At 35.4% G+C, this 14811-nt stretch overlaps 1 protein-coding gene across 2 annotated transcripts in view; it reads right to left on the bottom strand.

Annotated features, from left to right (window-relative positions):
* Positions 1-14811, bottom strand: part of LOC126760224 (phospholipid-transporting ATPase ID) — a 44409-nt gene that overhangs the window by 26481 nt on the left and 3117 nt on the right. For both annotated transcript variants that reach the window (XM_050475698.1, XM_050475697.1), the window contains exon 2: positions 4091-4595. In XM_050475698.1, coding sequence (XP_050331655.1) covers positions 4091-4124 — 34 coding nt within the window. In that variant the 5' untranslated portion in view covers positions 4125-4595. The remainder of the gene's footprint in view (positions 1-4090; positions 4596-14811) is intronic.

Below are 14811 nucleotides of genomic sequence, written 5' to 3'. Positions count from 1 at the left end.
ATATAAGATATGTATAAACAGGATGAAAGAAAGTACATTACCTTTATTATACCCTGAACAGGGTATATTAAGTTTGTCACGAAGTTTGTAACACCCAGAAGGAATCGTCGGAGACCCAATAAAGAATATATATAAATGATCAGTATGTCGAGCTGAGTCGATTTAGCCATGTCCGTCTGTCTGTCTGTCCGTCTGTCTGTATATATACGAACTAGTCTCTCAGTTTTTAAGATATCTTTTTGAAATTTTGCAAACGTCATTTCCTCTTCAAGAAGCTGCTCATTTGTCGGAACGGCCGATATCGGGCCACTATAACATATAGCTGCCACACAAACTGAGCGATCGGAATCAAATGCTTGTATGGAAAACTTTCACATTTAACAAGATATATTCACGAAATTTGGTATATGTTATAGGCAACAATGTAATCTCCGAAGAAATTGTTCAGATCGGTTAACTATAGCATATAGCTGCCATACAAACTGAGCGATCGGAATCAAATGCTTGTATGGAAAACTTTCACGTTTGACAAGATATGTTCACGAAATTTGGTATATATTATTTTCTAAGGCAACAATATAATCTCCGCAGAAATTTTTCAGATCGGTCAACTATAGCATATAGCTGCCATACAAACTGAACGATCGGAATCAAGTTCTTGTATGGACAACTTTCACATTTGACAAGATATATTCACGAAATTTGGTATATGTTATTTTTTAAGGCAACAATGTAATCTCTAAAAAACTTGTTTAGAACGGATTACTATAGCATATAGCTTCCATACAAACTGAACACATAGTTACTAACAGAAATGCACCTGTGAAGGGTATTTAGCTTCGGTGCAACCGAAGTTAACGTTTTTTCTTGTTTTTTCAAATATTTAAGTATAAAAATATTTATTTGTCAGATAAGAGTACCGTCTCTATTTATACCCTGAACTGAGGGTATTAAGTTTGCAATGAAATTTGTTACTCCCAGAAGGAAACGTCGGAGACCCTGTAAATAATATATCTATATGATATGTGTGCCGAGTCGATTAAGACATATTCGTCCGTCTAGTTGCTCACTTATTATTAAAACGAATGCCAAGACTCTTCGCAGATTTTTTGAGATGTTCACGCTGTCATATTAGATATATAACATATATGTATATGTACATACATATATCGAAGGGATAAACAACTTTGGTGTTGTTATTATCTGATCAAATTTGACCAGTTCAGTCCAAACAAGCTGCGCGTGCAAAGGGTATCGATAAACTTTTTTTCCCAGATTTTTTATGATAGTTTGAAGTTTGATCTCCATAGGTCAATTAGTGTGTTTGGTATCTGATTGTTTACGCCGCGAAAAGTGTGTCTGGCGAGTTTTTAATGGAATCACTGCGACGGAATCGTTAAAAATGTTTTAGAAGTGTTTTTGGGACTATTTATTTTCACGAGCACATGTATTTGAGTGCCACGGAGTCTTCATTGAAGTTTGCGAAGTCATGGTACTCGTCCATAGTAGTGTTTTTTCAAAAAATTACGAGTAGGAGTCGCAAAAATGAGAACCTAACATTCATCAAATGCGTTATTCCTGGTGACGAGAGACTGGTTTAAAAATATAACAAAACAGTCCAACAATCTAGAGAATTGTGCTCCAAAAATGAGCCATAAGAGGTGTATGAATAATTTGACTAAAAATTTTTTTTGACTCAGGAGGCTACCTCAGTGGTGCAATGCGATTTTTACAGTGTATAAAAATATCGAACAAGGAATTTGTTTCAAAATTTGTATTTCTAACTGAATTTCGTGTGCGGAAGCGTTTCGAATGTTGGAAAAGGCTTAAGGTGATTCAGTTTAATCAAAAAGTCGATAGATAGCCAGAGGCATTATATTTTACACCTGGGATGATAAAGAAGACTTTGTAGGAGATGGGGTCAAATTTGAACGATGGGGGTGGCACCGACGAAATTTCTCTGGAAATTCAAATTTAGTATATAATATCATGATAAAAAAAATGAGCGAACTACAACCCCGCCTACTTTCCATGGAATACAATTTTAAAAACCGTATCTGATTCTTTCACTTTCTAGTATGCAAATCAAGCACAAATAAATGTATCAGGATAAAACTTTTCTCGAGTATTGCCTCTAAGGTATGCCAGATACCGAATATGTGGATCAAAGTTACTATTGTGAACTTTTTATAGAAAATATCGGCCAATCTGTGAGATATATTATTTAAATTTGAAGAAAATCCTTTCGTTATAATAGTATGTCTGTATGTTAAAAATGGGTGGAATCGAGTTAATACTTATCAATAGTCAGTACTAGCCCCATATACCAAATATAATACAAAGATTTTCGAACTTCCGGTTGCATTCATACCGCATATAATATGACTAATATGTGAGTTATTTTAATAAAATTGAGAGAACGTAAAATGGATAAAATCGGGTGAAAACCGCCTCATATAACTAACAAACCTTATGCACGTGAAGGTATTGCCCCAGCTTTGATTCTTGCAAGTTGCAAGAGTGAAGAATGTTCGATCACACCCAAACTTAACGCTTCCTTCCTTGTTGACATTACTTTTACCACTTTTTACAAAAACTAATTATTCTTCATTTGAACATCTCTGAATTTAAATTAGAAAGTTTGTCAGTGATACTGAAAGCCTTTTATTATAATAATTTATATTTCAAAGATAATTGTAGTTGCAAGAAAGTGTGATTATGGTGTCACAATCACATAAGCTATCCCATCGCTTCAATGACCCCTCATATACTTCCTGTAACTCCTGCGTGAAGTCCAGTAATGATTACTAATTGAGGCTAATGTTTGTTTTTAAGTGTACAACGCATATGTGAATACAAGTACATATTTACCCGCATCCATTTACATACATATAGAATTTGGATATGATCCTGACAATTTCAGACAGGACACTCACTGCCACTTACCAGAAGCATCAAGTGCAACATTTCTCTGTCAGGTTGTGATATATACATTCATTCCCCTATCTAACTCACAAGGTAATCAAAGTGAGTCTGTTTATATACCCTTCAATAAAGGCAACCAGTTCAGAGTGAATTTATGACTAGTTACATAGAAACATGCAACTGATTGAACTTTAGATATTTTTACTTTTCCGAAAGCTTCTTTTTATAGTCTCAGCGTTGTCAATCGTTTACGAGCTAGTCATCTTTCGTGATACTAAAAGAGTTCAAAATAAGTAATAATATCCTAAAGACATTCGTTGAATTAAGCAAATCTATTTGCATTCTAAACTTATGACTTGGGAACTAATCCATTCCCTTTGTAGATTAACCCAGGTGTACTCTCTTCAAAATAGCCCTGCTCAATGTTCACAGCATATACTTATACATACTTACATATGTATATAATCATGTCACTACTGATGGGTGTGACTACGATGCCTTATAGGGCATTTCATCGAAATACGATCAAATTACTCTCAACGTATGTAAGTCAGAATTCCAGAATTATTGTCACTTCGTATGTAATATATTGGTGCTATGTTTGTGTAATAAGAGTAGATTTATAAATAAATATATATGTATAAATTATTGATAATTGCAAACCACAAAAAAGCGCGGATAAAAATCGGACACACACATAGTCGAAACACCTGCTCCAGATATTGCATTGGTGAGGTTCTAGCATCTCACAGCCTATTTTATCGAACTGCATTACCACACATTACAACTTATGGGGAAGCAAATGAAATATATTAAAGCTTTCGGTATGTTCAACAAATTCCTTTCTGTTTAAGTGAAGTTTTTTCAGAGCATAACTGACCCCGCTTTAAACAGTCAAGAGCGTACACCAAGTTTTTGTTATTGGAATTTATTATTTATATTTATTTTTGTTATTGTTATTTTACCAGGAACATATGATTATTGATTTTCATAATATTCATTACATTTATATATCCGAAAAAAGGCCGACAAGGTCCCCAAATACCTTTCAAAAGGAAATCAGTCAACGAACCAAAGCAGTTCTTCTTATCTATAGTTCTAAACCGATTATAATGCATAGTCAAATTTCGTTTATTAATATGAATTAAACTTAGTTGGAACTCACCTTTTTGTGGCTGTGGTTGTGTTTTTGTTCCCATTATGAATATTATCCGTCTTTGAGAGCGTTTTAGTCCAAATTGAAGTTTATGCTTAAGCGTAGACTCGGTAGATAAAACGCGTATTAAAAGCCAGTATAAATATGTATGTTGTACGTAAAAATAAGTGCACTTTTACTTAGAATGACTTCGTTAACATTATCCATAAATAGAACTAGTAAATTAAGGTAACTTTTGTTTTATGTCTTTGTGATTTCGTTTTCTCTTAAATATTAATTTAGCACTTTTATTATTCCATAAATTTTGTTAAGTTAGTTGCAGGTAGAATGTATCCTTTGTTTCCGTTACAATTAACAAATGCCTCTTGTGCTTGTGGAACGTGTTAGTCAATTTTTCCAGGCGGTCTGGACTTGGACGGAGGCGCCCTTCTGCGTTTTCGTATGATCGGTGGGGACCAAAGTGGAGACCGCACGAAGTGGATATCCATGTGATTGGTTAAAGGACGAATGCCGTCTAAAAATGAAACAAAAACATAAAAAGACGTTGAGAATGGGTTTGATACTGAAAAGTTCCGAAGGCGTGCTAAGAACAGCCAATATACTATGGTATTATGCATACTTTAATCATTTATAAATGAGTTGTAACAATTTTATTTTTTATTAAAATATTCATATGCGATGAGTGCATGTGACTGAAACTAGTGTTGGCTACGGAATAGTGTGGAAGAAAACAGCTGCACCACGTGTTATGCACTCAGTTGTTGTCAGCAGGAATGGGAAATTAGAATTTTGTAATGAAATTTATTATAATATTCACACATTTTTTATACACTCGTGAGAATCTTTACAAATTTGATTTAATTGAACGTAGCACAACAACAAAATGATTAATGTGGTTAACTCCTTTGCAAGGCATTGGGCCTACAAATAGTTGACCTTATAAGTAATGAAAGGTCGATAAACGGCAGCCATCTATTACAACACTATTTATTATAAACTCTTTATCTACTTTCAAGATATACATATCTTCTAACCGAGATGTACAAAATCAGCATCGGCAAAGGAGTGAAACCCTTTATGTTAAGTATGTGGGGGCCTTGAGTAGAGTGCGTTCAAGAAAATATGCTCATTTCATTTCATTAAAGTATCCAACTTACTGACTCATGTATATATGTTTTTTTTTTTTTTTACGAGGAGGAAGCATCGAAAGCCTGAACCCATGTCAGTGTGGAACTTTAATCCGAACTAAACCTCCTACTGTCTTGTACCAAACCCCACGGTACCACCGTCAAGTATTACGTCGGGAGGAAGGTTGAGTATTACTCATATGTACGTGATGGTCCCAATGCATTCAGTAACAAGCTGCATTTACTTGGCCCTACCTCGGTTTGTCTTATACCCCCCTAGTACAGTGATTGTCACCAAAACCTTCTTGTCTGCTCCAGTCATAGTTTGTGTGTCGCGTCTTAATTGTTCGTTGGAATTTGGAGTAGTCTTCTACGTTGTTGTTCTCCAGCTCTTTGTCGTTTCATGATTTTTGCTGCCACTTCGGACACGGCTTTCCACTTATCTAGTGATTCTACCATTTGAGACACTAGGTTTTCTGGGGTTGGGTCTACCCCGAATGCGTTTCTCAAAGATTGCCTTTCTTCGTCGTATTTCGCACATAGGAAAATTGTGTGCTCCACATTCTCGATGATCTCGCCTCCGCAATAGTCGCATACATCGTTGTCTTCATGATTGAATCGCTTCAAATATGATTTGAAACAGCCGTGTCCAGTGAGAACTTGGGTGAGGTAAAAATCTACTTCTCCGTGCGATCTATTAAGCCATAGTTCCAATTTAGGGATTAGTCGGAATGTCCAGCGGCCATTTCGGCTGTCTTCCCATCGTTTTTGCCAGCGCTTCACCGTATCTGCTCTGGCTTCCTCTTTTTGGGTTCTGAGCGTTACTATCTCATTTGAATGGTATGTGAGCTCTTTGGCTAAGAGGTCTAGCGGGTGTAAGCCCGCGATCACTAGGGCAGCGTCTTCGGATACCGTACGAAACGCGGAGCATACTCTCAATGCGCATATGGTGTACGTGGAAAATAGGCCGCGTCGGTATGATTTGACTTCAAGAGCTTTCTCCCATATTTGGGCACCAAATAGAGCAACTGACTTTAATACTCCGGCTAGTAGTCGTCTCCTATTTTGTTTTGGTCCACGGGTATTGAGCATTAGCCGGGTTAGAGCTCTGCATATTTTCGTAGCTTTTTCACTTGCATAAGCCACGTGTTCTTTAAACGATAGTCTTGCGTCGAGAACGATTCCCAAATATTTTATACCTGGCTGTGTGGTTATGCTTACACCTTTCGTACAGAATGTAGCAACTTCTCGGACCTTTCTGCCTGTAATAAGTACAGCTTCGGTTTTGCTCTCTGCCAGAGATAGTCTATTAGTTTCGAGCCAATTGTTAATTTGTGAAATTGTTGTATTGGTTACCGAAACTATTTCCTCTACATGCTTAGCTATTACCACCACGGCAATGTCGTCTGCAAACCCAATTATATGTACGTTTGCCGGTACTTTGAGTCGTAGTACTCCATCATACATTATATTCCAGAGGAGGGGCCCAAGTACAGATCCCTGTGGCACTCCCCCGGAGATTTTGTATTTTTTGTAGCCCTGGTTTGTGTTGTAGCATAGGATCCTTTCGTTGAAGTAACTGACTATCAGGTTGTAGAGATATGCCGGTACCGAGAAGTTTTTTAGCGAACTTAGTATACTTGGCCAAGATGCCGTATTGAAGGCATTTTTGACATCGAGGGTTGCAACCATACAATATTTGATGGTGCCACCTTTCCATCATGTATATATGTGCATACATACATATGTAAATGGTAAAAAGTTGACGGATAGCACAAAAAATATATTAGGTATTTGCGTGCTCTTGGACCATATTCTTCCACATCAAAACACAGTAAAGTAAGTGTAAAATCTCCTCTCATTTTACCCTAGAAATTTGTCTGGCTTAGCGGTACGGCGGTACGGCACAAGGTTAATCGTTGGGACGCAAATCGATACACATAAGTACATACATTTATGTTTAAAAATCAACCGAAATGGAGAGCCTCTTATAAGCTAAAGCAGATCATAGGAAATCATGGAACGATTTGAAACATTTTAGGATACAAGTTTTCACGTTTTTGATGACATTAAGCTGTTGACATTTAAAATAGCGTTCTATCAGTAGTGGGCATAACTGTAGCACGATTCGTTCCATTTGAAACTGTGTTAAACGGATTGCTTAATACGCAAATATCAATGTTAGCATTTGGTCGAAAATATTTAAATATTTGGTGGTAATAAAATGGATCCATATGTAAGCGGTGTGTATGTGAGTTATGATGTATATATCTTCTAAGAGAGCGTAATCAAAATAGTTCCTAAGTGTTGAGTTTCTTGAAATTCCAATGCAAAAGCAACTGTAAACATATGCAATACGATGCCAACCTCTAGCGACTTCGCAACTGCACATTTTGAGGTTAACTAGTTTTCTGAGAACTTTGGTCAGCAGTTTATATTTTGAAAAACAGATTGGGTGATGCAGGAAAGAATTGTTTGTTGTTACAAGCAACATATTGTGCGATCATTTAACTCTGTGCAAACAAAGAAATATATCCAGTGTGTAGAAAACTGATTTGACCATCGCTAGTTTTTGGCACAAGCTCGTATACCAGCATGTACATATGTACATATACATAGTGCATATGTAAAACTGTATCTATATATATAAGCCAAAAATTCCACGGAATTGAAACACAATCAATGCACTCGCCACTGTTCTATTTGATTGTACATTTGACTGATGAATTGAATTACGATATTTGAAATATTGCAAAGAAATAATTTCCTCATACACATAGTACGTATGTCGGTAAGAGTATTAATACATATACATACATATGTACATATACATACAATACATATACATACATATGTATGTGTATGCTCTGTGTACATGTGTTAGATTCTGTGTAAGATTTTCAAAGAGCTAAGGTTTTTTTGGAGTGGAGAGTTTATTTCGATGTTCATTATTTGGTGAAGTGTTATTGCATAAAAATACAATGCAAAACATATACAAAAATATCTGCAATTGTATAAAAAATAGAAACTAAGTAGTACAGAGTAGTTATGTCGAAATTTCAAAGTAATCGTAATTTTGGCAGCACAAAATGCCCAAAACAGTATTTAACATAACAAATACATACATACATAGTTATATCAACTAACGAAGCCAAATGCTTGGTCGAACATTAAAATTTGTGGGTGACGATTTTTCTACCATTAAATATTACTTATACGCAGCGCCGGAGGGAGCTAAGGGCACAGCTACTGGAAAATCCGTTCGAACATACTAGATACTGAGAGCATGGTCAAAACATTAGCACATTAATTTTATTTGATTTCATACGCAACCATAATTTCTAATGAAATCTTAAGCCAAACTTACCATTAATGACGACAGCGCACGAAACTACAATACTTATCGCAAATTTTTGTCGCAGTAATGAGTTTGACATTGACGGAAATGCTCGCGATCATATATCCTTATAAACCAACAAATGTACTAATTTTTGCTATATAATTGTTTGCGTGTATATACCAGAGAGTAATGAGCCGTATATAATTAGCACAAAAATTAAATTATTTTGCTATACAAACTCAATATTTATGCACATGTTCGTATCTAAATGTTTAAAAATATTTTATATGATGTGGTTAATAAAATACTAAAAATTATTTAACCACCATTCTATAGTTCTTATGAACAACATGGTCCCAGCTAAGGTGGTCAAGGCTTATCAAATGAGCAGCCGATGATTAAATCATGTGGACTTCCCTGTTCTGAAAAATTGTGTAATAATAAATACTTTCCACTTTAATGTTTGCTTAAGCCAAAGCAGTTATTGGGTCAAATGTAGATAGCAGAACGAATTGCTTAAACTCTAATCAGTTTACTCAGAAATATGTTAATATTCATGGTTTTGTGGCCAGGAGTGCCTATTTTTTTTGGTTATTAACAAACATTTAAATTGAAAAATCTAATGTTTTGATAACCGAAACATTTATTAAATCTAAATGAATCATTTAGAACATAAAAAAATTAATGATAAATTAGCGGAGCAGAAATTTTTAATTGTCAGCCCCAGTTCAGGCTTGGAGTCTGGCTCAGCCGTACTTAATTATATAGCGTAATGATGTTTAGATATCAATTTTCCATTCACTCAGTCGATTTAACATTTACTGATTATACTTATGTTATAAAATAAATAATTACGGAAAATTTGCAAACCAAATTTTTTTCATTCCACACAAACTTTCAGCAATTCTGTCGACTGTTTAGAACGTCAAATGAAAATATGGAAATGCGATATCCAGTGATAGCAGGGCTCCCTTGTACAGCAATTAATCCATGAAAATCGTGCTGTTCATTGGCAATTTACAGCTTTAATAACCTGATAGCTCAGCTCAGATTGGCATTCTTATATAATCCGGCTTATTCGCTGTTATGCCCACACATGCACATACAAATGTATTTATATGCACATGAAGATCGGGTTGCTAATTATGATGTGTGTTTTCTGTAAGCTTTCTGAGTCTGAATGTTATCTTGCTATAGTTTACGTAGTTGTAAGAAACTCATACTTCAAATACATTTGTTATTTAATTTTAATTTAATGAACAAACTTCGTGACTCATACACACTTACACTGACTGTACAAATGTTCCGAATAGATTGCAATTCACTCTTCCCGCTTCACAGAAAAGATGATTCAGTAATAAGCAGCAGCGGATGTGGTATCAGCAGAGAATTTAAAAATACTGAAGAATCAACTGTTAATTAACAGACTACAACCACGCGATGGAGAAACATTTTTTCGTGCAAGGTCAATTTTCAATTCGGGTTCCTTTATAAATAGTTTCGATATTCTACTTGCTTAAGTATGTATGAGTAACAGGAAAAATTTCGTCATTTGACTTAGAAGTGAAGTTATGCGCAAAAAGCTTTCATTTTCGAAAAAAAATTAATCAAATAAAAACCGTATCCACCGAAACTAGAATACTCTTCACATGGCCCTTGTTCTTAAAACAACTGAGTACATACATATGTACATAGTATATACACGTATAACTAAATCTGAAAACGTAATCGGCCAACGGTTTGCATCCAAAGGAAAAATTTTGCTTCGTCTTTCTAACAACGTTTTCCATAATAGACTGCATTTTGATCAATCAGTTTTAAGGCAGCTACATATATCTTATAAGGGTCCGATATCTATGGTTCCGACCAATAAGCAAGGGATGGGGAGACAAGAAAGTGTGACAAATTTTAAGATCGACAATTCAAAAATTGAAGAGATTTGCGCATATACAGACATACGAACACGCTTAAACCGACTCAGCACGTCAGGCTCATATATAACATAAATTAATAAACGCTGTCCCGATTATAACAACAAGAAACAGCTGTCTAGGGAAGTGCTTCTCAATCATTGTTGTCACGAAATTCATTATTCGGTTAAGTTTAATTTTGTAGAAAGCATACTCGCAGACAAGAAACACAGTCAATATTTTCCATGAATGAAATTAATACCTAGCATAGCGCTCATTGATACTTTAGGTTCGAGCGATTTTCAAATCAAATAAATATGTATATGAATATACATATATATGTTTGTACATTCATATGTATGTATGTATGGATTTGCTACAAATTAACCAAATGACCTTGTCCACTCAAAACTTCCAAAAACACAATAGCCGCAAAATAATTAATAAATATGTATGTACATATGTATGTATGTATTATGTATGTATGTACATATGTATGTATCTCCACATTAAATGCGTGTGCGCATGGTGGTGCACACAGAGTGACTTGAAGAATTATGCGTGCTCAGTTGGCAATTGCTAAGACGAATGCGAATGTAAGCATAGTAAATGTGTAAATGTATAAATGTGTGACCATGTAGAGGAGTAAAACCCCAAACCACCTTGAACTTTTTCACAGAGCCGAGACCAATGCCGAGACGCTGGGTGCGAATTTAATAATTGAACTGAAAAAGAAAACATTTCAAGTCATCAAGTTAGTAATTACGCACAATTAATTATGAATACTCTCCTATTTGTGGATGAATAAACGTTTGCCACCAACATACTTATTCGAGTATGCACACATATCTTTTAATGCGTTTACATATATGTTCAGCGAACAAACATACATACATATGTACGTACGTACATTTACACCTGCTTTTTAAGCGAGTGGCAAAGTAGTGCATGACTTACATTAAACAAATCTGGCAAGCATTATTATTTATTTGGTTTCAATTTCCAATACTGCGATTGCATTACGCGCTCTTGCATTAGAATTCTCGTTGAACTCGAAGTTCTTGTTCTTAAAAGTTTACTTTCACTTTACATTTATTTATCTTAAATTCATAAATGTAGAAGATTTACTAATTTTTCATGAAAATGTTAGTAAAATATTTTTCTTTCTGTTTTTTGTTCAAATCCAACAATACATATTTTAAAAAATTGGTCACGGAGAAATACAAAATCCATAGAGTTTCATGTTTTCGAGATATCTTCAAATAACGGTTGTGTGGTTAGTATAAAAATTGTCAATTAAATTGGTATTACTGCAAAATGTCAATTTGAGCGTAAGCCTTCGCAAATTTTCTCAAAGTTGACTGGTTGGGCTAGTTGATATCACGGCCAGGCGAGTGCGGCCAGTATGAGTCATTCGGAGCGGTGGCTTCTTGAGAGATACTATTTTACGTGTACGCATTGAGAGATACATTTGAACATTCATTCATGCTCATATATGTCTGTATGTATATATGTATATGTACATGCGTTTAAAATAATGACAATTAAAATATCAGAGACGGTAACTCGTTCTTTTATTTCGCAAACGATTCAGCTCACAAATTCAGTGCACAAATTCTAGTAAATGCGGGTAACACCAAAATGTTTCCGGATTAGACTTGCATATTTTTTAGGTGCAATCAAAAACTTCTTTAACCCCAAACCAAAAAGAACTCTCTCTAGCTCTATACAGCAAAGAAATTCTTATGAACTGGTTAAAAAATTCGAAAAAAAAGTTATGAAGAAATATATACTTACGTATATACAAATCACATGCAAGGAATATTCGAAAACAAACGTATACCAAATGTCAACCGGATTGTTGTGCCAATTCAGATAAAGTTCCAGTTTGCTGCATGTGTTAGGGCAATCAAAAAAATATCGATGCACGTGTATACATATGTATATGTACATATAAGAATGAATAATGAAGGAAAGTAAATGTGAATAATGAACAGTTATTGTGCACTCTACTCTAAACCAGTGAATACACTGCTTATTAGCAGATTAAAACGTATTCACACAACTGATGCAAGCCAAACGAATGGCTCGAATTTACAGATTTCGGAATAAAAACCGCAAAAGTTCAAAAGATAGCAGTAATCTATTATGTCACTTCTAATAAACTAACACAGTGCTACTTCTCCTCGCATAAGTTGAGTTTTATCCAAGTCTTTGTGAAATCAGATGACCGTTTAGCACTCCAGTTTCGCGGACGGGTGCAGCCCTCTATAGCAGTGTGTAAGCAATATTTAGGTTTCCACGCAAATGACACATTAGCCATTAGGGCATTTTGCTTTGTTAAAATAATATGAAGTTAATTTTCACACATTTTAGCATTTGACATTTAGAGAAAACATATCTATACATACGTGCGTACATTTGCATTTGCAGATGTAAACACACTATGTACAAATGGTTGAATGTAGCGTGAATGGAAATGGACTAAAGTGCAATTTAATTAGCAAAACAAATCACTGCGGTGACAACAGAGGATTTGCTTCTTATACATAAATAAATACCGCTTCCGCGCCATCAGCGCATAGGTGACACATACATATGTATGCATATTTATACAAAAGAATATATACATATGTATATACAATGGCGCCATTCATGGAAATACATACATGCGTTGTTTGCTTCCGAACATGTGATTATGTAAAGGTGTAAATATGAAGACACAGCTGACAAACAAGACCCCACAACACCCATAAAAAATAAGAAAACCCTAAGCCTAATTAAATGGAGAGTTTTGAATTCGGGGCGAGCAAATGAAGGCCAAACAGCGAAGCAGTTGACATCATCCGAAATAAATCCGTTAGTTCTTATGTGACTGGGCCAGCTGTGGGTGAAGTGAAGTGTGGTGGGACAGCACACAAAAGTTCACGTGTTGCATTTAAGTGCTTTGGCTGCGACGGCACAGGACGGCTTTAATCGAAGCTGGCGCAACATCTGACATACAAAAAAACAGGAAAGCTCGGTCAACCATCGAGTAAAGTATTTGGGGTGACTATTATTATTTAGTAAAAATTAGAACTTAGAAGTGTGCTATTAAATTCGAGTTTTATCCGATAATAACCCATAATTAAATAACAATAACCAAAGTTTAAATAATATTTTTAAAATATTTGAAAATTATTTTGCAAAAAAAGGTCTTTTTAACCCTCTTGGCCATTCGACAACGCTCTAAACGAATACACAATCCGCTTTGAGTATATGTATGTATGTAAAGCCCGACACATAAGCCATAAAATATATAGTATAGCTTCATAGTAGTTTAGTTACTAGCAAAGGTATGTGTTCGTGCAACAATTTTGAATTCCCCTCAGAGGTCAATCTTATTCATGTTCATGTTCATTGTCCGCCTACAAGTAACACGACAGCGAAACTATAAAAAACAAAAATAAAATATCGCAAAAAGGATGCAATACAATAATAAATCCACTATCAACAAACCAATTTACCACACGCCAACACAACATTCCACCGATTGTGTTCCTCCACTTAGGCCCAGTTTGTGGCGGCGATTTAATGAAGTCGTAAAGGGCATATTCAGGTCGCGGGAGCAATGGCGCTGGATGGTGGCTAATCGTTGTTAGTTGTTTCTGTTCCGCTGCTCAGCTAACCCTGGTTTTGAAATTTCATTACCAATCAAACGAAAGCGAAATCGTGAACAACAATGAATTCTGATGGCACCTAAAGGAATGACACCCGTGGGTAGTTCCGCCACTCCAAAATGTCAATGGTGTGGGCGTTGAGGGGTAATTGTAAATGACATACAAACTCTCAAACCGACTGACCACGAACTTCGCTAACATATACTTGCATACATATGTACATATATACACATGCTCGCACAGAAATGTTTGTGTGTGTTTGGTGAGTAAACCAATTGACGGCGAAACTATTGTAATAGCGGTAAGGAATATGTAAACAAATATATCGAAAGGATAAATCAGAAATGCGGCATTAAGTAAAAATAAAGCTTACTCTATCAATCCAAAATCTTTATCTCGCTTGATAAAAAGCTTGCAAAAGCTCAAAACCTCAAATAGTTTGGGTTTTTAGGGTTCTATGTTAGTGTAATTATTTTTGTTAGCTGTCGAGTGTGATATTAAATAGTTTGCAACATAAATAGTAATACAATCGGAACAACAGAACACAAGTGCGAACCAGTGATGAAATGCTTCGCCTCTAATTCCTGCTCTCGGGTTACCTGAAAAATGGAGACTTCTACAAGTCGCCAATTAAGGCCGAAGCCGCTATTAGCTACACAGTTCCAGGATTCATTCCTATATACAAAAATCTGTA

Source organism: Bactrocera neohumeralis, chromosome 5 (assembly GCF_024586455.1).
Source record: "Bactrocera neohumeralis isolate Rockhampton chromosome 5, APGP_CSIRO_Bneo_wtdbg2-racon-allhic-juicebox.fasta_v2, whole genome shotgun sequence".
Classification (NCBI taxonomy): Eukaryota; Metazoa; Arthropoda; class Insecta; order Diptera; family Tephritidae; genus Bactrocera; species Bactrocera neohumeralis.
The sequence above is the reverse complement of the archived record's forward strand: the minus strand, read 5'-3'. Positions and strand labels throughout refer to the sequence as shown.